The following is a 21,842-nucleotide window of genomic DNA, read 5'->3' as shown; positions in this document are numbered from 1 at the left end:
CACTAACCCAATATATACTTTAAACCTGAAAGTACCCCTAAACTGTACTCTAATACTAAGGCTAACCGTAAAACGAATACTACTCTGTACACCAACATTTACTCTTGAACTCTTTGATATAATGTTATTCTCACTAGCGCTATTTTTAATGGCACTGAGTATCAATATAGTGCCTTGTTTGTAACTGTGGGCCATAGCAGTGGGGGAGCAGCACTGAGAAATCACTCAAAGCATGGACAGCATATCTCCCATCTTTTCTCTTGTAACTCCTTATCACCTTCTTCCCTCTGGTTATCTTTTATAGAGTCTCCATCGCCTTCTTGTTGCTGGGGCCTCAAGTTGTGATGAGTTAGCCCTGCAAGCTCGATAGTGATCCCAGAGAGCTGAATTTCTTGTTTGAAGGCTTGAGATGTTTAGTTGTACAATAACAATTCTATTTAAATATGACATTTCTTTAAATAGTTATCATGCTGTTTGTGGTAGTTCTACTCTAGTCTGGTGAACTTGTGCCATCTGGTCTCTTCTGCTGTGATAGGTTAGCATAATTGAACTGAATTTTGTTCCCCTTCTGATGGGACGTCCACCGTTTAGGCCCAGAATAGGAATTCATGCACACATTTTAAGCACCTTTCCCTGTGTTAATAGGCGATTTTCTGTTTTTAGACTGTGGTCGTACTCTCAGTAACAGTCCTCCATGAAGTGCTTTGGCTTCAGTCTCACCCGTTTGAGTTGAACAAATATATAGCTCATGTGTTCAAAAGAAATGTTACACCCGCCATTAGTAATAGTGCAATGAAATTGCTAGACTTCACTTGTGTTAATTTCTTGAAGTTCTGGGAAATTATGCATATTTCACTAAATTTACTGCATTTTTTCCTGAACAAGTGGGTATAATAAGTTTGCAGGACAACAACTGAGTATATTTGACTTTTGCTATTTTTCCCCAGTGAAATAAGTTTTAAAAAAATGTAGGAACCCTTCTTACTTGCTCTGTAGAGGTGGAGTTTAAAGCCCTGTACATTGAATATTTGCTTGAAAAAAACACCTTCAGAATCCTGAGAATTGCACAGGAACAGGGATTGAAACAAATTATAGTTTCATAATTTAACTACAATACAAAATAATGGTCTAAGTACAATAGCACCCAAGGAATATATTCTTCCACCACGCCAAATAGGTCACTTTTTTATGTGTATTACTTTGCTTTTGTGATAACATGCCACTTGTAAACAGTTTATTTTTTCCTTCACGTTTGCACTGTATTCTAGTAATGGCTGCTTCATGTCCATAGCTAAGCTGTGGAAAGGTCTTTGAAACATTGTACTAAAAAGAATGCCAGTTTTGCCTTTTGAAAATGTATTTTTTTAAATGTTACCAGAACACACAAGATGATACAAATTTTAGATTGACATAATGCTATTTTCGTGTATTATAGAATCCCTCTAGTTCAGATAAAAAAGACTTCATCCACTTTTTGTGGCATGCTTCAGTATCGGGCTTAACTTTTTCTGCAACATTATTTTGTTGGGATGGGCTTCTACAAACGTATTGGGAGCTCTTGATATTATATTTAGTGATCTAAATAGATTTAATTTGTTACTGGACGGAGTACAATTTTGTAAAGTAACCTGATTGATAGTAAGATAGATCATTAGTAGTTATTCTAGCAAGATAAAAATCTTCAAAAGGGCGGATGGTAATAGGACATAATTATCCTCCCATTCTTTAAACTTTGTTTAAGGGATGGAACAAAATCTGGGGAATTCTGATCCTGATGGTTCATAGTTAGAAATTAGATTGTGGCCATTAGTTATGAGAAAAGACCTTCTAAAATCTTTAAATCACCAAACGTTTAGTAATGCTGCATTGTTCCTCCATTCAGCTCATCTATAAATTCCTACTCGCATGCACAACAACTCCTTCACCAATCTGGTAGAGGAATTTTAGGTTAGGTGTTTTTTTGCCCCGCCCAACAGTATCCCAAGGTGTCAGATACCTAACAACCACCATCATCTTCCTACATTTGTCTCTGCACCTGTATGAAACAACCATGACCATATCAACTTCTAACTTTTTTTGGTCGAGATGTTTGAGGCTTTGTCTCCTGGTGCTTTAAGATGCTAGGAAAGCTGGGTTTAAACCATGTGGTGCCTAGCATTAGTGACAGCCGTGCATCTTGGGCTTGGAGCGAGACCACAATGCAAACGATCCCTAAAGCTCCTCCTTACAACGCTCAAGATGTAGGTAGATAGGAAGGTCCTAGAATCGTTTCTGGAGCCACTTCAGGTGCTACTCATCGCAGCTGAAGTCGTCTGGGGAAATTGGGTAAGTGCCACTGGCACAAGAAGACTAAAAAGACTAAAACATCGGAAAGATCTTCAACTTCACCACATCCATTGAAGTCATCTGATGAGATGAAGGAGCATCGGCATTTGAGTCCTAGCTCTGTGGTGAAGAATGGGCTGTCTGCTCGCCTCCCAAAGTTTCCAGAAGCCGGAGCATGTCCCTGGTGCCGCATCTTCATCCCGGACACCGAAATAGAGCCGGATGAGCATCATCTGGCACTGAAGAGGGCGGTGGGGAGGCCAGGGGGGGGGTGGGGAAGGTGGTTTTAGACTCCTCATGTCAGAGCCAGTCCCGTATTCCGTTGATGGGCCTGGATAATTGGGAGATGGTCTGCGGACCCTTATGGATACCAGTTAGAAGATCTGGGGGACAACTGGTATGAGGATCTGGCAGATGGTAATGAACTGAAAGCCTCCCCAGACACTTGGCCTTGTCTCTCTCTCTCTACCATGGCTACAGAGGAGGGTGCCTCATTCGCAATGGTAGTGCGAAGGGCGGCTGAGTTCCTAGACCTTGCGTCACCCTCAGTGGCAGTCAAGACAGATGTCTTGACAGAGTTACTTCAGCCGGGAGTCCCCTCCTTGAACTGTTACTCCAATTCAATGAAGCCCTTACTGATGTCCTACTCTGGGCCTGATCCAAGCCCTGCACAGGGGCTCCTGTGCATAGGACAATGGCCCAACACCATCGCCCTGCCTTAGGGCACCACAGTTTGCTCTTCTAGCACCCCACCCCAGAGAGCTTGGTGGTGCTGGCCTCCAAAGTTAACCCCTGCGCATTACCTACCATTCCACCAGAAAGGGAATCCAAAATGCTGAATACCTTTTGGAAGAGGATGTTCTCTCCCGCCAGCCTGGCACTGCGATCAGTGAACACTGCGTGCCTCTTGAGCTGATACTCCCATACCATCTGGGACTCGTTGTGCAAGTGCTGGCCATGGTCTCGGAGGAGGCAATTGCTGATGGGAGGGATGCAGCCTAGTTTACAATACAATGTAGGCTGGACATGACCGACTCACTGAGCGAGTGATTTCATCTTTAGTGGCCCTCAGACGCCACACCTACCTGAGAATCACTGGCTTCTCAGGATGTCCAAGCTTTGCTCATGGACATGGCCTTTGATGGCTCCGGTTGTTTGGAGAGAAGATGGAACCAGCGTTAGAGCACTTTAAGGACAGTAAAGCTATGGCCAGGTCCTTGGGCCTTTCCATGGTTCCTCACCAACCTCAGTCTGCCTTCCTCCTCTTTCCTAGTCATGGAAGGGGCTTCCAACCGTGTCTTTACATACCAAGCCACCCGGCCAGCAACAAGCTTTTTGTTGCGCAGGATGCAGTTACAGCACAGGCAGGTGACAGGCAGCCAGAGGTCGAGGCTGTCCACCAAACCTCCATCTCCGCAGCCTCCAAACCTCTTTGGTATGACCTCTGACCATCATGGGAATCTAATTGGGGGGGGCAGGATATACTATCCACCTGTTCCACTGGAGGTCAGTAACATCAGACGGTTGGGTTTTGCGCCTTGTCAAAAATGTTCTACTCTGCTCTCTCCCCATTGTAACCACCCCTCCACCCATGCCACCTGCTTACGACAAGATAATGGAGGACCACCTCTCCTTGCTCCATCAGGGTCTTCTCTCACTTGGCCAAGGGAGCTATAGAGAAGGTTTCAGTATCAGAAGTAGGTCGTGGTTTGTATTCCCACTACTTTCTGGTGTCCAAGAAGGTCAAAAGCCTTAGCCCTATTCTAGAGCTGCCCCTTCTCAATGTCTTTCTGAAAAAGGAGAAATTCAAAATGCTCATGCTCACGCAAGTCCTATCTGCCCTGCACCTAGGAGACTGGATGGTATTGCTGGACTTACAGAACGCTTGTTTTCATATCCCCATCCTGTCTGCCCACAAGCGTTAGCTGTGATTCATGGTCAGCAAGAGCACTTTCAGTTTGTTGTGCTTCCCCTCAACCTTATCAGCACCCCTCGGGTGTTTATGAAAGTGATGCCGGTGGTTGAAGCTCATCTGCAGAGGTCAGAAAATTCCAGTCTTTCCCTACCTTGACAATTTGCTGTTGAAGGCAGGCTCGCCTCAGGCAGTTGCCTCCCACCTTCAGATTACGGTGAGCCTTCTGCACTCGCTTGGGGTCACTATCAAAGTACTGAAGTCACATCTGACTACTTCTCAGACATACCCTCTCATCGGAACAGTTCTGGACACAGTGCAGCCTAGATCCTAGCCTCTCGTAATGCGATATTCAGGTTTTGATACTGATGTTTCAGCCGATTTCCTAGATTTCGGTGAGACTGACTCTAAGGTTGTTGGGTCTCCTGGCCTCCTGCATTCTTCTTGTGACACATGCCCATTGGCATATGAGGACTCTGCAGTGGGATCTGAAGTGCCAGTGGAATAGCATCAGGGGAATTAGTCCCACTTGGTTCAGATCTCAAAGAGAACTGCATAAGACCTGCAGTGGTAGCTAACAAATCTTTCATTGGGTTAGTGGCAGACCCCTTTACCAACAAAAGCTCAATGTTGTGATAGAAGTGTAACTTCTATGCTGGGGTAGCCATGTTGGAGAGGTGGAGATCATATGACTCTGGTCTCCCACTGAATCTGGACTCCGCATCCACCTGTTGGGGCTCCGGCGATTCAGCTGCCATTAAAGACCTTTCTTTCTTCATTCAGGGGAAGGATGGTACTGTTGTTCACGTAATACACCACCGCCATGTGTTGTTGCAACAAACGGTGCGGTAGGGTAGTAGACTCTTGGTCAAGAGGCACTATGATTCTGGACATTGCCAGAATGTCTGGGCATATCCCTGATGGTTTAGCATCTGGCGGGCTCGCTCAATGCTATGGTGGACAAACTCAACTAGAAATGCTTAGTGGATCACGAATGGCGTCTCCATACAGAGGTGGTGCAAGGTCTTTTCCAAGAATGAGGAGAACCTTGGTTGGATCTGTTCGCCTCTGTCAAAAATGCACAATGTCAGCAGCTTTGTGCGCTGGAGTTTCCAAGGCTCGTGCCGCTTGTTGTCTTGAGTGGAGCTCAGGCCTCATGTATGCCTTCCTGTGAATACCACTCCAGCTCAGAGTTTTCCAGAAGATCAGGACTGACCTGGCTCAAGTCATTCTTGTGGCTCCGAATTGGGCATGGAGAGTATGATATCCTTAGCTGCTGAGCATGGATCCTCCAATGAGGCTGCCTCTTTGGGAGGATCTTCTGTTGCAGCAACAGGGCAGGGTTTTGCACCCGAACCTGATAATGTTTTGCCTTTATGTATAGAGATTGAGTGGTGACAGTTGACAGGTTTCAACTTTGCGCTCAAACTCTGCAGTGTTATCCTGGCAGCCAGCCGTTCTTCCACCAAGACTGTTTACACTTGCTGGTGTAGCAAATTTGTGGCATGGTCTACAGTTAAACAAATTAACCCTCTATCTGCATCCCTTTCCCAAGTTATTTTGTTTATTCTTACCCTAGCTCTGCTTTGGGCACATGGAAAGGGTATTTGTCTGCCATATCGTCATTGCTCGACACTGCACCATAAAAACAGCCTTCCTAGAGGCAACAAAATCTGCCTGGAGGGTCAGTGAGCTACAGGCACTGTCATCACATCTACCCAGACAAACTGGTCCTTCACACTAGATCATCCTTCCTACTAAGGTGGTAACGCCCTTTAATGTAGACCAGTCGATTACTTTTCCTACCTTTTACTCTCCACCTCACTCCTCTAAAGCAGAGGAGATACTCCATCCACTGGACCCAGAAAGAGTATAGTCATTCTACCTTGACCGCACAAAAGAGTTCCAGGTGCATGACCAACTCTCTGTGGGGTACGGTGGAGCCAAAAAAGGAAGGGCGGTGCAGAAACAGACCATCTCACAAATTGGCCAAAAAGCAACCTCCGAGAGGTTGGCAAGCTCATTTTGCTAGAGCCAATGCTGCAACCACTGCATTAGCTTGTGGAGTACATGTCATGGATATCTGTCAGGCAGCAACATGGGCTTCCCTGCTGATGGTTACAAAGCACTACTGCCTGAACAGTCAGGTCTGGTGAGATGGGCATTTTGCCTGTTCTGTCCTACAGGATTTTCTAACCTAATCTGTGTTGCAGCCCCACCTCCAGGGAGGTATTGCTTGAGTATCTATTTTAAAGTAAGGAATCTTCCTCTAGAAGTCTCTACCAGGTGAGCAAGTTACTTATCTTCGCTAACACTTTATCTGGTAGAGACTTTAACTAGCCGCAGATTCCTAGATCCCTAGTTTAACGCACCCGTAATCAGTGTGAAAACAAAAACTGATGTCTGCACACTGGTTTGGTGCCTACATAGGTACTGCACACGTCACTTCCCCTATGGATAACATCACACCGAGCTGAACAATACCACCTACTGGTGCACAGGGGAACTGCTCATGAAACGTTTCAGAATCCAGTCTGACATCAAAGGGTAATTCTCATGTAAGGAATCTGCAGCTATATAGTCACTACCAGATAAGGCATAACCAAAGGTAAGCAGCTTGTTCTTCAGGAGCTATTGGCGTGACATTTGTCAATTTTGAATGTTGCATCTGAATACCTGGTGCCATCCTCAGGCTCCTGAACTTCTGGTGGACAACAAATCTGGGATGTTATTTCTCAAGTTAGTATTTTCAGGTTTCCCAACACTCCAGATTTTTGAAAAATAAAGGAACTAGGACAGAGAGAGGAATTTGTCAAAAATAGCTTAGTTTGTTCAATTTCATAAGCGAGGATCTAGACACTGGTCACGTGTGTAGATGCAAAATAACAACAACTAGACCATATGACATCATTCTTAGTGTGCCACCATGACAATTGTACATCGTTTATTTAAAAAAAAAAAAAACTGTATGTATTTATCTTTAATTATTCAGTCTCTATTTCAGCTATCACACAGTTAACCTCTTAGGTCATTGCCATGATATAACTATGCAAACTGTATGGCCTGCAACCACCTGTGAATGAGCTAAATTTTACAGTGCTCTTGGCAAGGTTGCAAAACTTTGCCTTACGATTTTATAAAATGCCTGTTCTAACCTTCTATTGCCTCACTGCACCTTTTTAGTTTGTAATCTAAGGGGACAGCTGGGAAAGTTGCCAATGTCCGTTCCTAATGAGGATAATAACCTTCTTGCCATGTCTATTCCGTGACCAACGTCATAGGCTCCATTTTCTTTTCCTTGGCCTTAAGCGTCCAACCGTTCCAATATGGAGCAGATATAATCCAGCCTAAAGACCAACTACTGCATCATGTTAGTATTTCATAATTCCTTTGACTTGTCAAGTCCTCCCTTTCTGATACTTTACCTCTTGGTGACATGGTGTTGTCGTGCAAGTGAAGACTAATATGGCTGCCCTCGCTACCAAAGTCACTAGCTCCATTGGAATATAGGGATGACTGCCAGTCAGACGACTTGTTAATACACACCACCAATGTGTTTCTTGAATCCACAGAACTGTAGAATTTTCTGAGGGAAAGTATTGTAGTGTTATAGAGGAGCTGGTAAATGCAGTACTGCGAAAATCGCACATAGGCACTTCCTTGGTGAGGGATTGAAGGTATGAGGGTTAGAGGAGGTGCATTATAAAAGTTTTTATGAAGGCCATTTGGGTTGTTTTCATGATAGACCTTGGCGTGGCCCATGTGAGCCCATTTTTATTTTGTTTTCTATGCATGTTGAGTATATCTTGGTTGGTGACTGTGGAGAGCAACAAGATTGTATTTATTGTGAAGTATTTAAAGCGTTTCCTATTGTGTTTTTTGGGGAAACAGAGGAAGTTGGAAGTTTCTCAGGTGCTTTCGGAGCCAGTGAATGGAACTACATTGATGCTGGTGTTTAATTCCAGCTGTCATTTTGGCAGAAACATTCTGAGTGACAAGTAGAGGAGAGCAGTGCTGTAGAAATTTGGCAGACCAGGGTCAAAGGGCATTTACACAATCAAGTCAAGCTTTGTAGTTCAGCATAATAAGGCAAGTTGATAATTTTCCATTTGGGATGGACAAGTTGGAATCGGACTTGAGGATGCAAAGGTGATGTTGGTTATGACCACCTCTTTGCTTAGGTGACCAGCAACACTACTGGTGTTTGTGAAACATTAGAACCTTTTGCAACTAAATGATACTTGATTTCATAGGTGGTTTTATTGCCTTGTGATTTTGGAAGATTTGATTTGATTTGCAGGGACAAAAAGCCCTAACCAACATTTCTGCTGATTCAGTATCCACCCCCATTACTGTTCTGACCAACATTCCATTGGTATCAATTTACTCTTCTTTTCTTTTGTCCCCCCCTCAAGAAAAGTTAGTGCAGCAAGCAAACCAGTCCTATTTAAAAAGTTTTAATGCCATTTAACCACAGTACCGCTTCTCAACTGTTCTTTAGACTGCGCTGCTCAATGTGAGCAGGAGTCCTTGCCAAAATACCACATCACCACTTACTTACAAAAATAATAGTAAAACAAAGACACTGTCATAAAAACCTCATTTAAGCCTGACATTAGGTCACAAACAGAACAAATTACCATAGTAATGTTTCCATTTGAAATCCTTTGTAATGCTAATTTGCTCAGGCTTCCCAAACCATCTTTAGATCTGATTGTAATTTTCTCAGGAGTTCTTCATTGTGGGAAAGACACGAGGTTTTTTTGTTGTCTGAGTGCAAGAATTCGGAATATGACAAGGCCTGTGCTGCATGCTGGGCCAATGATTTCCGGTGTTGACACTGTTTCTCTTGCATTGTTTCCTAGAATGTTTTGAAGAAACGAGATCAGGTCCAAGCAGAGTATGAAGCGAAGTTGGAAGCTGCAGCTCTGAAACGGGAAGAACGTGCTGGGGTTAGTATCAATCTAACACTCCAAGGTGCTGGTAGTTTGATTAAGAAGCTGGGTTCTATTGTAACAAAAAGAGACATACTGGGTAGGTGGGAGGATCATGCTTGTCTCCTTCAACGTCTAGCTGAATCAGATAGTATGCAGGATTACTTCTGCTGAGATATCTTCCTTCTGTTTTTGACTGAATAGAGCCCTTTTGGTTAAAGACAAATTTACGAATGTATTTGTATTTTTAAAAACTTTCTGTATCATGTTGTTCTCTATTGTGAACTCTCTTGTACATAGTGAGAGTAAGAATCCACATTATCGTGTAAATGTATCTAAGCGGACTGGCGAGAAGTCAGTGTTACCTCCTGTGAAAGAATATGTGATGGAACAACTAGGTCCTAAACAACTACTTGCCTAAACCACTACTGCTAAAAAACTAAAGTCTCTACAGCGAAGTACTGAACAACTCCTGTCTAAACAACGATTTTGCCTGAATAACAATTGCCTGAACACCGAATTTTAAGGTAAGTTTTTTCTTTTAGGGTCGAGCCTGCGCTTGCGCATGCGTATCGCTTGCGAGATGCTGTAGTAGTTAGAAAAGGGCTTGGAGCCCCGTCCATGTCACGTCAGTGTCTTTCATTGGTTCGTGGGGTTGCCTTTATAAAATCTGCTTGCTTTCATTAATGGAAACCATTCATATGTCATGCCTTTTCCGGTGGTTAGCCCTCCTCAAGCGCAGCGACCAAATACTGAAAACATACGAGGCTCGCTGTTTTCCATCCGGTTTGTGGACTACTTTTTCTCTTGGCAGAAGTTGAGCGCTTTGCATGACATCGACCCTGTTACATAGTTAATTGCAGTTTTGCCGGTTACGTAGATAATTGCACTTTTGCCGATAGGTTTCACCACGAGTGAACTGTAGCAGCACGATCATGCTTTTTTTTTCCATTTAATGAGGCAAGAAAAGTCCGGTTGGGAGTTTACAACTGCTAATAGCTCTAACTCTGAGAAATGCGACACCAGTTGCATTGCAAGTGCTTGTTTTTTTTTTAATGGTTTATTAGTTGTTTAGTGTGTGTGTATATATATATATATATATATATATATATATTCTAAACAGCTAATAAACCATAAGAAAATCGTACCTTAAAATTCGTTGTTCAGGTAATTGTTATTCAGGCAAAATCGTTGTTTAGACAGTAGTTGTTCAGAACTTCGTTGTAGAGACTTTTTAGTTGTTTAGCAGTAGTGGTTTAGGCAAGTAGTTGTTTAGGCCCTAGTTGTTCAGGATGTTTCCCCCTGTGAAGTCCTTGCATGAATGGAGCGATCTGTAGTATTTAGTGGCGAGTAATACAATTTGTCCTCTTGTGGCCCTCAAATGCTTCGACTGGTTCTCTGATTTCAGTTTACACTTGAATTACAATTATGGAGTGAAGGTTGAGATAACTACCTGCTTAATTCGTGTTATCTTCGCAACACTATCCATAATGTATTTTGTCAGATAAGTCTTTTTTTGCCAAATTTTTCCCATGTTATTCAGGGAGTTCTAAAAGGTGCTATCCGATTCATTTTTATATGATTTGTTCCTACAGGAATTCCAAAATATATAAATGAAGTTTGCCATATTTGTCAAGCGGAACACACTAACATTCGTTCAATGCATTTTGCTGGTTTTGTCAATTTTCCTTTCATGGTTTGAGAAAAACCTAAACTTCCTGCTGTTGTCCATTGCGCATGCGCTGGTATAGATCATTGTGCTAAGTAGGTATGAACACCTGACAGATTAAAAATTTTAGAGACACTGCTTGACACTGCCTTTGAGCGGCTGATTAGTGTCTGCATAGGACATGTTTTCAAAAACGGAAGCTGTAAAAATATTGTTCTGGGCCACGTCCCTTAGTTGTCCAGATTGCAGTAGAGTATTTTAAATAGAAACCAAAGGAAATAAATAAAGATATATTTGTGAACATCAGTGAACACAAACACCCCAGCAATGTCAAACAAAGGACCAGGAGAGGCAGCTACGGGCAGAACCGTCCCAGAGAAAACCAGTCAGAAGCAGCTGGACCGCAGCCAGCACCCTGCAGTTTCATAGCGCCCCAGGGGCAAAGTTGCACATGTATTAATGTAAGTTTGCAGTTTGTATTTTTTTAGGTAGAGCTTGCAATTGCATTTTTTCTCCATTTCAAAATGCTGCGAATTAAAGTGTGTAATATTACCCAATTCATTCATACTCTGGTAATCAAGCTCAGAAGGAGGGATTGCTGTAGTGGCCCTATTGGGATTCAAAACCATGGCCTGCTGCTAACAAAAGACTATACATCCAGTTCTTGAATCACTAAGCCATCTTACTGGCTATTTGTGCAGTAGTTCACACCTTTCCCTCCTGTTAAAACACCACCTCACCTGTGGCTGCTCCATTCCTGGCAATGACCTCTAACACATACAGGTGTCTCTTTAAAAGTGGAACTCGGGAGATCCTTTTGAATAATCACAAGGGCACACTGCCACCCAAGGAAGACTATTCTGGGACACAGACATGCACATTCAGACAGTTGCACTTACTCAGCCACAAGAGTTTCTGAACGCGGTGTGTAAGGAAAGTACAGTCTGTTGCGTATTTTGCCGGAACTGAACCTAGCGGGGAATGTCAAAAGGTAATAATTGAATCAGTTTTCTGTTACGTTTTACCTTGTTTTAAAACTGTCCGCATCTGCTATCTAGGTGCCAACAGACGTGGAAAAGTGTCAGGACAGAGTGGAGTGCTTCAATGCTGATCTGAAGGCAGATATGGAGAGATGGCAGAATAACAAGAGGCAGGACTTTAAGCAGCTGCTCATGGGCATGGCAGACAAAAACATCCAGTATTATGAAAAGGTAAGGCAGTGTTCTAAATCGGCAACATGAACAGCCTGAAAGGATGAATTCTGATGAATACTTCCAACTGCAGATTAGAATAGTGACACGTGCCTGACTCGATCCAGAAGCTCTTCTCAGCCATTCTCCTGTGTTCTTTGGCTCTGTGCCATCCCAGAAGTGTGCACTGACATCTGTTCATTTCTTTCTGTGCCTTCAAACATGGGTCCGGAGCTCTGCTCCCATTTCTGTCAGCCTTCTAACAACTCCTAAAACAAAATCCCGTGTACAAGGGAACAATGTCTCCTCCTAAAACTATAGGTTTCAAACGACACAGGACTATAGGAAAAAATGTCTGTTACTGACCCACATGAGGTTTGTCTTTGGTGTTTGTGCTCAGGGCATTTCTGAAAGTTGAGCAGTGAGTGCACCGTCATGCACCAGAAGGTGATCTGGGACGAAGCAGAGAAGCTGTATGTCGCCAAACACAAGTAGTAGTTCCAGACATCATGCAAATCCTTCTCTAGGTCAAGAGCAGGGACCTGCTGCTCCCAAGGTCGCTTGTAAGTCCAAGTTCAAAGGAAAACCCAAGAAAACAAAGCGGAATTCGTCCCTATCCCACCACTCACTATTCAAAGAAAAGGCATGATGTTGGTCCTAATCTGTGGTTGCAGAACCAATTCAACAGCTGACCCCGATGTATCCTGAGTTCACCAGGCCATCCGAGCCACCGCAGCAGGTCAAGGCCTTTAAGGAGGCCAGGCTGCATTTATGTGGTCCTGTTCCGGCTCCCTCTGGTGCGCTGTTGTGAGTAAAGCATCTTCAGGGGCTCTCCGTCAGATTACCATGAGTGGATCTGCCCTCTATGCCGTCTGACTCGCTTGGACCTACTACGGGCTCTGCCTTCTCAGATACAGACTTCGACCCCAGCTTTATGCCTTGCATCAGTCTCCTCCTTCAACGCCGGTACTGAATATGTGCTGTCTCAAGTATCTGACACCTAAACCGACTTCAGCACGAACCGGTCACATTCCAAAATTACTTAAATGCAACTAGTCATCACAAACATCAGTCTGAACCTATGCACCCACTAATGTGGATGCACTGTCGGAGGCTCTATTGTCTTTTTGGTTCTGATTCTGATCCGACCGTGAGCCCACGTAAAGGAGATGATTATGGTGGCGGTGTGAATGATTTACGCCTTTGTTATGATGATAATTTGAAAACAGACTTACAAGAGGCCTGTGGGTTTGATACTTCCCTTTATTGAGGGATTATCTTGCCTTTTGGTCCTCCAACGGAAGAGAGTATTTATTTCACTGTGGTAATTTGACAAACGTTGAGGTCTTGTACCTTTCACTGCCCTCCACTAAGATTAAGTGAAAGTGTCCTTACCAAAATGTCACAACCTAGGCTAGCTATATTTGAGCTCTTGATCCCATTCAATAACTTCTTTAATAACATCGTCTTGATAGGCACCTGGTCAAAGCCCTCTTCTTGTCCACCATGAATAGACAGGAGGCCAGACGTCAGACTTGTGCCTTGTGACTCTGATTTCCTCATTAAACATCCTACTCTAGAGAGTCTTGTTGTCCTTGTTTCCAAGAGCAAAGTGAACCCCACTGCATTCCTTACACCTCCCTGGGCAGGGAGTCTGAGGATTGAAGCATTTGAGAAGCAGATGTTCTCTTAGGCAAGTTTGGATTGAGATTGGACAGTGCAGTTTTTTTATAGGGCCAATATAGGCATGCCTTTCATTATATGGCCAGCAAGATTTTTCTCCAGTCCCGGAAAACTTTGCAGCCTCACTGGCCAAACCATTCAAGATGGTAAAGATGCGACCACATATGTGTTTTGTGTTGGCCTTGATAATACTGATTGTCACGAGACCTAAACTTTATCTTGACATTTCTTGTGTGTGCACTGTTCGAGCTGATGCACAGCTACTCATTGTATCTTCTGACCTTAAAGACTGTTTTCCTCATTGTGATCACTTCAGGTTGTTAACTCCAGGCTCTATCACGATAACCGCCCTATACTACCTTTTTTCTGGCCAGATTGGTACTGAGGGACCAGGTAGCTTTCTTGCAAAAAAGTCTTGATTCTCTTCAATGTTGGGCAGTCCATCACTCTCCCAGCGTTCTTTACCCTTCCTTATCCCTCGAAAGAGGAGTAGAGAGACTATTGATTGAGCCCCAAATGGATTTAAGCCAAGGACCGTTGGTAGGATGAGAAGCTTTTTATAGGGGTTTTCCTAGGAGAAGAAAGAGAAGGCTGTGCCAACGAGGACTCTTGTATAGGTGGAAAGCCCTCTACAGTAAGATCTGCTATGCACTGGCCTAAAAGTTGCCTTTGTAACGGCTGAGGGACATCCAGGTAGGCTATGGATGCTACAGCTACACTGCATTGGCTTGTTTAGTGCCTTCCTTCAGAAGAACATGATTCTTACCTTCTGCAGTGCTCTTGCCTGTGCATTCTCCATCAAGCCACAGATTCTTCACTGCTCTTTCTTCTTCTCTTTTCTGTGAAGTGGCCTCTTTTTTACCATCCAAAAAATTTCTAAGTTAGAGAGCTGCATGCTAGTACCAACTATTGTTTAATGTTCTTAGTCTGGGGACATGGACAGTCAGGCAAGAAACTGATGGCAGCAGGTAGAGGTGGTGCAACTCTGTCTCGTCACTTCTGGGAGGTATGGAGTCAGTGCAGTGACACAGTGCCACCTAGTGGCCTGCAGGAGTATTGCTGAGAAAAACTTCCAGATCCAGTCTGTCATCTGGGGAATATTCTAAAGGTGAGGAATCTGTGGTTAAATAGAGTATAGACCAAAAAGAGTGTTACTGTGGGTAAGTGACTTGTTCGTGTGGTTGGTTCCTCTACATGTCAACCACAACAAAAGTGTGCCTCTTAAACTTTGCACCACTCTGATGCTTGTTCACCACCTTTTACGTTCTGAGATCTTACACATTCTTTAATGTATTATTCTTTCAGCACGAATGAAAAACTTTTGACACAGCTTCTAAGTTTTGACACCACTTCTGGGGCCTTAAGAGTAGCCAAAAAATAAGTTTATTTTCTCCTTGTGGTTTGTGGACACCTGGTGTGTATCATAATGTGATAATGCGGTGTGTAGTTCAATGAAGCAGTCTGAAATCTAGCAGAGTCCATCTTCAAGGAAGGTTCCAGGGTTGAGAGGCTCAATGACCAGTTCAAGAATTTAAATGAGTAAAATAATGTTCCTGCTAGAGTCGCAACACTATTACGAAAAGAAGTAAAAGTCATACATCTCAGTCCTAACTCAAATGGCCAATAACCATCTACCAAAGGAATCTTGCTCATCATGTCCGTTCAAGCAGCTTTACACTGGATCTACTGCAAGCACCAATGTTCCTGGCCTTAAGCCTCACAAAAATGAAAAACTATTTCTGCAGCTCGGTCCTAAATTAGCAGATGTTGTGACCTCTGAAAGAACAAAGATTAAAGGTCTTTATCAATAGCAACACTTCCTCGCAGCCACGTCCTAAGGCAGCATTCTAGGTGACAAAGGCATAATCTATTTAATGGTTAGCCATTGCCCAAAGTCAAAATTCTCTGTGATGACCCAACAAATTTCAAATTCAATACAATTTTATGTCTGAAGAACATCTATTTTGTACAGTGCTGGAGAAATACTTCGCTCCTCCATCAAATAAAATTTCTCTGACCTAAGCATTTTTGCAAAACATGCATTTATGTGAGAAATCACCACCGGACTCGCATACTCTGTTTCATCAATTGCTAGAGGACACCATGCATGATTAAAATGGCGCTTGAGAAGACATTAATCGAGACTGCCATGGAAATGATTATGAATTCTACAATGACGCTTAAGATGATTGGCATTGCCCATCCTCACTAACCAGATTGCATAACTCTTACACCTTCAGTAGAACGGCTGCTGTAAAGTACTATGTACCAGTAGTTACAGTTTCAGTGCGTCGAGGCTTTTTGCTAGAAACCAGGCTTATACAGGCAAAGACTATACCACTTTGGCTGTTACTTTGTTATTTTACTGCCCCAAAAAGTTTTTTTTTGTTTTTTTGTTTGAACCTCGATTCTTCTGCTGGAGGCCAGGCAAGAGATGAGCTAAATTACGCCAGTCTGAGTTGTTTTAGCCAAGACACCCACAAGGGTGGTTTATCCACAGATTTGCTGCAGTGTTGAGGATTAGAGAATAAGTAGTAGTCAACACAGCATCTATCTCTACAGGATTAAGCAAGAAAGTCTGTCCTAGCGCCTTGACTAAACATTATAATTGAGATAAACGGTGCAAAATGGCCGTATTAATGCATCCTTTAACTGAAAACAGAGTGGGCCGCAGTTAGACACTAGAGAAAAATTCACCTCCAAAAATTAAACATGTTCCTTGAGATAGACGTTCGTGCTGGGGAGGTGTTAGGTTTTCTACCTAACGGATATTTCCTTAACAAGCCCTTAAACAACAACATACAGATCGGATTTTGAGTAGATAAAAATATACAAAAAGTAGAGTGAAACCACTAAAGCAATGAGGGCTTGGCCTGAAAACCTCAGTACAAAAGCTGAGGAAATGACCCTGATGAAGACCTCCATGAGGGAACTGAAAAGGAGGTAGTGGCAGAAGAAGTCGTAAATTATCTGCAAGAGGAGAAGCGTGCGCCGTATTTGGTTAAGCCCCGGGGGCACTTTGACCTCAGCCCTTTAGCCCATGTTACAGCACTTCCAATTCCTATGGAAACACAAGGTGATGAGGTCAGACGTTGTGGTTGGTTAGAAGGTGCCTTGGTACTATGGCTTATTCGAATAAACCAGCCTTGAATAAGAAAAGTGCAGTTGACCCTAAATTAGTTTCATTGATGGTCGAGACCTCACTATTGGCAAAGGAGGACAATTATACTTTTTACCGTCGAAGAAGAGCAACCCACAGAAGAATAATTATAGGCCTTTATGGAAGAAATTAAGAATACAAATGTAAATGTTACCTTTACTGCACAGACTACCGAGCAAAGGACCAGTTGATGAAATGATTATGAAGGAAGCGTACATCAGCATCACCATGCATCCAAAAGGCACGATGTTCGTCACCATTTGCAAGAAGTCCTACAATTTCAAAGTAATATCATTCTTTCCGATTAAAATCATTACCAAGTGAATTTTAAAATGTCTCTTGGTTGCGACAGCATATTTAAGACGAAAACGTGCAGTTCAGAACCTGCCTGGATGAGTGAAGTGTTGTATGCGATCAGCAAGGAATGCAACTACTGTCTCGGCTACATTTATTAGTCACTGGTGAAAAGTCAGATTTGATGCCCACGAGTAGATCAGGCTACCAGGCGGCATAATTGCACGAGTGGCCATTGGTCATCCATTGAGGGAACGAGACCTTACCTTCTCATCTGTAGTCCGTGACTGCAGACATCTGCTTGTTCAGGGTTCTCCTGACTATGATGACCTCTTTCAGCATGCTGCTGCCATGAGCAAAGCTGAGGGTGTGCAGATTACAAGAGTGCACAAGGGAAAGTAGATGCAATCAATAAATAAAATAAAAACCTGCAGGATGTAGTAGTTGTGACAGCCGTAAGGGGAGTCACCGATGTGGTGAAAGTCCTTTTAGCACTAAAGAGACGCATCTGTCCATCACATGGTGGAAGGAAAGAGAAATGTGTGGGGGGAAAAGATTCCTGAAGCAAAGTTTCACCTAGGCCACCTGAGAAGTTAGCCGAGTTATTGCCTCTCAATACTTTGGGGGAAAATAAATAAATACCTGCAACATGACATTGTTGATACCTTCAAAATAGAGTGCCAGGCGCAAAACACGTGGACTCTGCTATTTGAAAGCCCCTGCAGGAGTTATCGCATTTGGACACACAAGAAATTGGTGCTACAGACAGACAATCCCGGGAAAAGAGATTAGTATCAGATACCAGAGACTTAAAAGTGGGAGGAGACGTATTCGTGTGATGGGGAATTGTGAGCGTAGTAGACGGCTTGCCTCAACCGATAATGCAAACATCTCTTACATTGCTGGAAGGGGTGATGGGAGCAGGGTTGAGGAATGACGGGTATGTTCTTATAGTTGGGAAGTAAGGCGTTTGCCTTCCTATTCCTGCCAACGATTCCTCAAAACCTACTCGATCTGAAGATCGCTGACACGGTTGTGACACTTCCCTCTGCAACTTGGGAGAGACAACCAGTTGTCATCAGTGTCCACACTTCAACATCCCGTGGTCCCAACAGAGCACAATATCACAGTAGGAAGGAAATGATGTATTTGGCCTCATAGCACCTGAAATGTTATATAGATGAGGTAGTCGCCAAGAGTCAGTTACACACCTTGGTATTAGGATAAGCTGTAACGGGATCCCTGGGGTTCAGTTCTCGTCAGCTCCCAGGGACAAGAGCCTCTCGCTCGCACCATCAAACTGCATTTCAAGTTCTCACGATGGACGCCAGATACCTCCTCATTCCACCTCTATGAAAGGTCATGCGTTCAGCCAGCTCACACTTAACGCGCAAACATTTCAGGACCACACGTCCACAAAATTCTAAAATTTGGTCACCAGAACATATTGAATCACACAAGCAAGAAGCATTTCAACAAGAAATTTGTATTAGCAATGCTTTCTTGTTGCAGGCGGCAGTGCACAGCTGACAATGGTTAGTTAAGGCGTCAGCTGTGATAATACATAAAAAGAAAATTACAATTGGAAAACAACGGGAAAACAAGTGAAAGTAGTGCATTCAGTCACATTAGAATTTCAAGAATCAATTCAGGAGCATAATTGGTTTTCTTTTCAGTAGGAAGGCGTTTTGCAGCGACAGACTTCACAATTATTATGTGGTGTAGGTGTTGCGACCACAGTTTAAAACCTGGGGCACTAGAACGTATTCAGTGTTTGTCAGTTAATAGCCTGGCTGCCACAGTGGATAAGCTCAGCAGATACTGAGATAATGCAGAGAAAATTCTGTATGTAACTAGGCCGCCAACCCAAATAATTTATTTACCCAAAATAGAGAGCATTACTAATAGTTGGGCATATCATCTGATTTGTGAAGGTTCCATTGCCCTATAGCTCTCACTGAGGTAATCTCATTGGGAACCTCTTTATTTCTGATAATTGTGGGTTTGTCCCACTGGTAACCCCAAGGTGCTCACTGAGGCCCATATTTATACTTTTTTATGCAAACCTGCGGTAGCGCAGGTTTGTGTCAAAAAGTATAGCCCGGGCTAGCGCCATTTCTGGACGCCATCCGGGCGTCATATTTAAGCTATGATGCTAGTCGGTGCCAAGGCCCTGTTAGCATCAAAATATTTTACGCTAGCAGGGTAGGGGAGGCGTAGATAAAACTGGAGGTTGTGCGGGAAAGAATGGCGCGAGTCAGGCTTGTGTAAAAAAAAATGAGACTAACCTCAGGTTTGCGTCAAAAAGTATAACGCCGGCTAGCACCATTCCTGGGCACCAGCCGTTAAGTTATGACGCTAGTTAGCGCCAAGTTCTGGTTAACGTCAAAATATTTTACGCTAACTGGTTAGGGGAGACATAGGGAAAACTGGCGGTTGTGCGGAAAAGAATAGTGCTAGTCAGGTTGGAGGAAAAAAAAAAAATGACTCTAACCTGACTAGCATCATTTTTTGACGCACAACCCCCATGGACATGACTTCTGTCTTAGTAAAGACATGAGTAATGCTCCCCTGCCCAATGGCCGTCGTCTGGGCATGGCCATTGGGCACAGTGCCATGTAGGGGGGCCCAAGTAAGGAGCCCCTATGGCATGTTTAGAAAAAATTAAAAGTACTTACCTGGGATGGGTCCCCCCATTCTTAGGTGTCCTCCAGGTGTAGGTGCAGGTGGGTAGGGGTGTCCCTGTGGACAGAGAAGGGCACCTGTGGGCTGTTTCCATGGTCTGACCATGGAAATGAGCCCACAGGTCCCCTAACACCTCGCCTGACCCAGGTGTTAAATAATGGCGCTAAGCAGACTTAGCGCCATTATTTAAGGCCTCCTCCTGTGCGTGATTTTTGCACAGGAGGATAAATAGGGCGCTAGGGCCTTTGAGACATTTTTTGCTCAGGAACACCTACCTTGCAGCTCATTGATGCAAGGTAGGTTTCCACTGTAAAAAAATGACGCTAACTCCTTAACTTTGGCGCTAGACCGGTCTAGCGCCAGAGTATAAATATGGAGTTAGGTTTGCGTCAAATTAGTGTTAAATAAAAAATTACGCTAATTTGATGCAAACAGAGGATAAATATGGGCCTGAGTTTGAAGCCTTATGATTACGTTGGAACCATGGGCTCGATGCCCAGGGGCATGTGCCGGCAAAGCTGTTTCGTAACGTCCTTAGAAAATAAAGAGGATATTATAATGTGGTACAGATAAACAGGGCTATCGCCTTCTTGTTATCATGCCTCGGAGGTCTGGTAGAGAGGGGACTAGCTGTTCTTCTGAATGGGTACCCGAGCACGCAGAAACATACCCGAGGCTCGTCGTTGGTGGGATCCCATTGGTCCACATCTTTCTGGAAGGCCTCATGAAGGATTTGCCGCCAGTGAGACTGATGGCTGCAGCTTGGAAACTCAATATACCGTTCATAAATACATACGTCCAGGTATGATTGACATAAAGCATCTCTGTAATGAAAGTGTTGTTCATCGTAGCGATTGAGTCAGTGTTGGTGAATTCCGATCTCTGTCCAGTGGCATCCTGCCACAATGTTCCTCAGGAATAATATGGGTTTAAGGTTGTACCTATTAATAGTCTACCAAAAGTAAGACACAACTACTTCGTTTTTTTTTCCCAAAGGGAAAAAAACATTAGCAATCAGTAGTGCACAAACTCTATTTTTGCCAACCATGCACTACAATATCACACAGGTAGGACTGTACTTTATTAACGAAGTGTACTCCTGGACGAGATATGGAAAGCAGCTGAAGTGACACCCGGTGCACACGGCTGTAAAGCAGTTGCTGTCTAGAATCGGTTAGAAGACCGGATACCCACCCAGGCAGCATTATTCGCACATCACTGAAGGGTCCTTCACAGTCTAAGCTTCATTTTTTAAAGAAAAATTGGCGTAGTTGTCCAGGCTAGCCACTAGATGGCAGATGCTCTTCTAGAAGAATCAGTTTTAAATGCCAAGCATCAACAAGGGAGTTACTGTATTAATGGTTATCGATCTTAGCAATTTATAATCATATTATTGTGCTCCCTTGTAGCAGTACTAAGAAACTCGGGTTGCGAATTCAGGTTACAGGGCCAATAGACTGCTTTTCTCTGCAGAGTAGTTTTAAGTCTTCAAACCTTCCTAGGAACCCCTCCCCGCCTTCTCCCCCACCCCCACCCCCCCCCCCCCGTAAAGTGAGTTGGACAGTCAGAGGTCAATAACTGTTTGAATGAAAATATCCTTTCTAAAATCTGCCAGAAGGGGAAATTTAGCAGAAACTTAGTTTGCATGTTTGAGCTGCCCAACCCCAGGCCTCACTCTTCCAGGCAGTTGGTGACAATTACATTGTAAATAGAATCTCTCATGTCTCTCTCCTTATTCATCTTTTTTTTTTTTTTTTTAAAGATTTTCCATAGCGCGTACTCGACACCAAGGTATTGGAGAACTTTACATGAGCACTAATTACATTACACAAGGACATGTTCATTTTTCCTCTTGTAGGTCTCGCTTTTCTCTTTATTATTTATCTCTGCATCTTTGTCCAGCACCTGCAACTGCCTCTAGTCCTACATGAGCTCTTTCCCTCACCCTCTCTACACCTAATGTCTATCTACCTCTCTTTGCATTCTAATT

At 43.5% G+C, this 21,842-nt stretch overlaps 1 protein-coding gene across 2 annotated transcripts in view; it reads left to right on the top strand.

The window, feature by feature from the left end:
- SNX30 (sorting nexin family member 30) overlaps positions 1 to 21,842 on the top strand; it is a 258,667-nt gene that overhangs the window by 230,415 nt on the left and 6,410 nt on the right. For both annotated transcript variants that reach the window (XM_069238619.1, XM_069238610.1), the window contains 2 exons: positions 9,103 to 9,189; positions 11,899 to 12,051. In XM_069238619.1, the coding sequence (XP_069094720.1) occupies positions 9,103 to 9,189; positions 11,899 to 12,051 (240 nt within the window). The remainder of the gene's footprint in view (positions 1 to 9,102; positions 9,190 to 11,898; positions 12,052 to 21,842) is intronic.

Source organism: Pleurodeles waltl, chromosome 1_2, assembly GCF_031143425.1.
Source record: "Pleurodeles waltl isolate 20211129_DDA chromosome 1_2, aPleWal1.hap1.20221129, whole genome shotgun sequence".
In the NCBI taxonomy this organism is placed as follows: Eukaryota; Metazoa; Chordata; class Amphibia; order Caudata; family Salamandridae; genus Pleurodeles; species Pleurodeles waltl.
The sequence above is the reverse complement of the archived record's forward strand: the minus strand, read 5'-3'. Positions and strand labels throughout refer to the sequence as shown.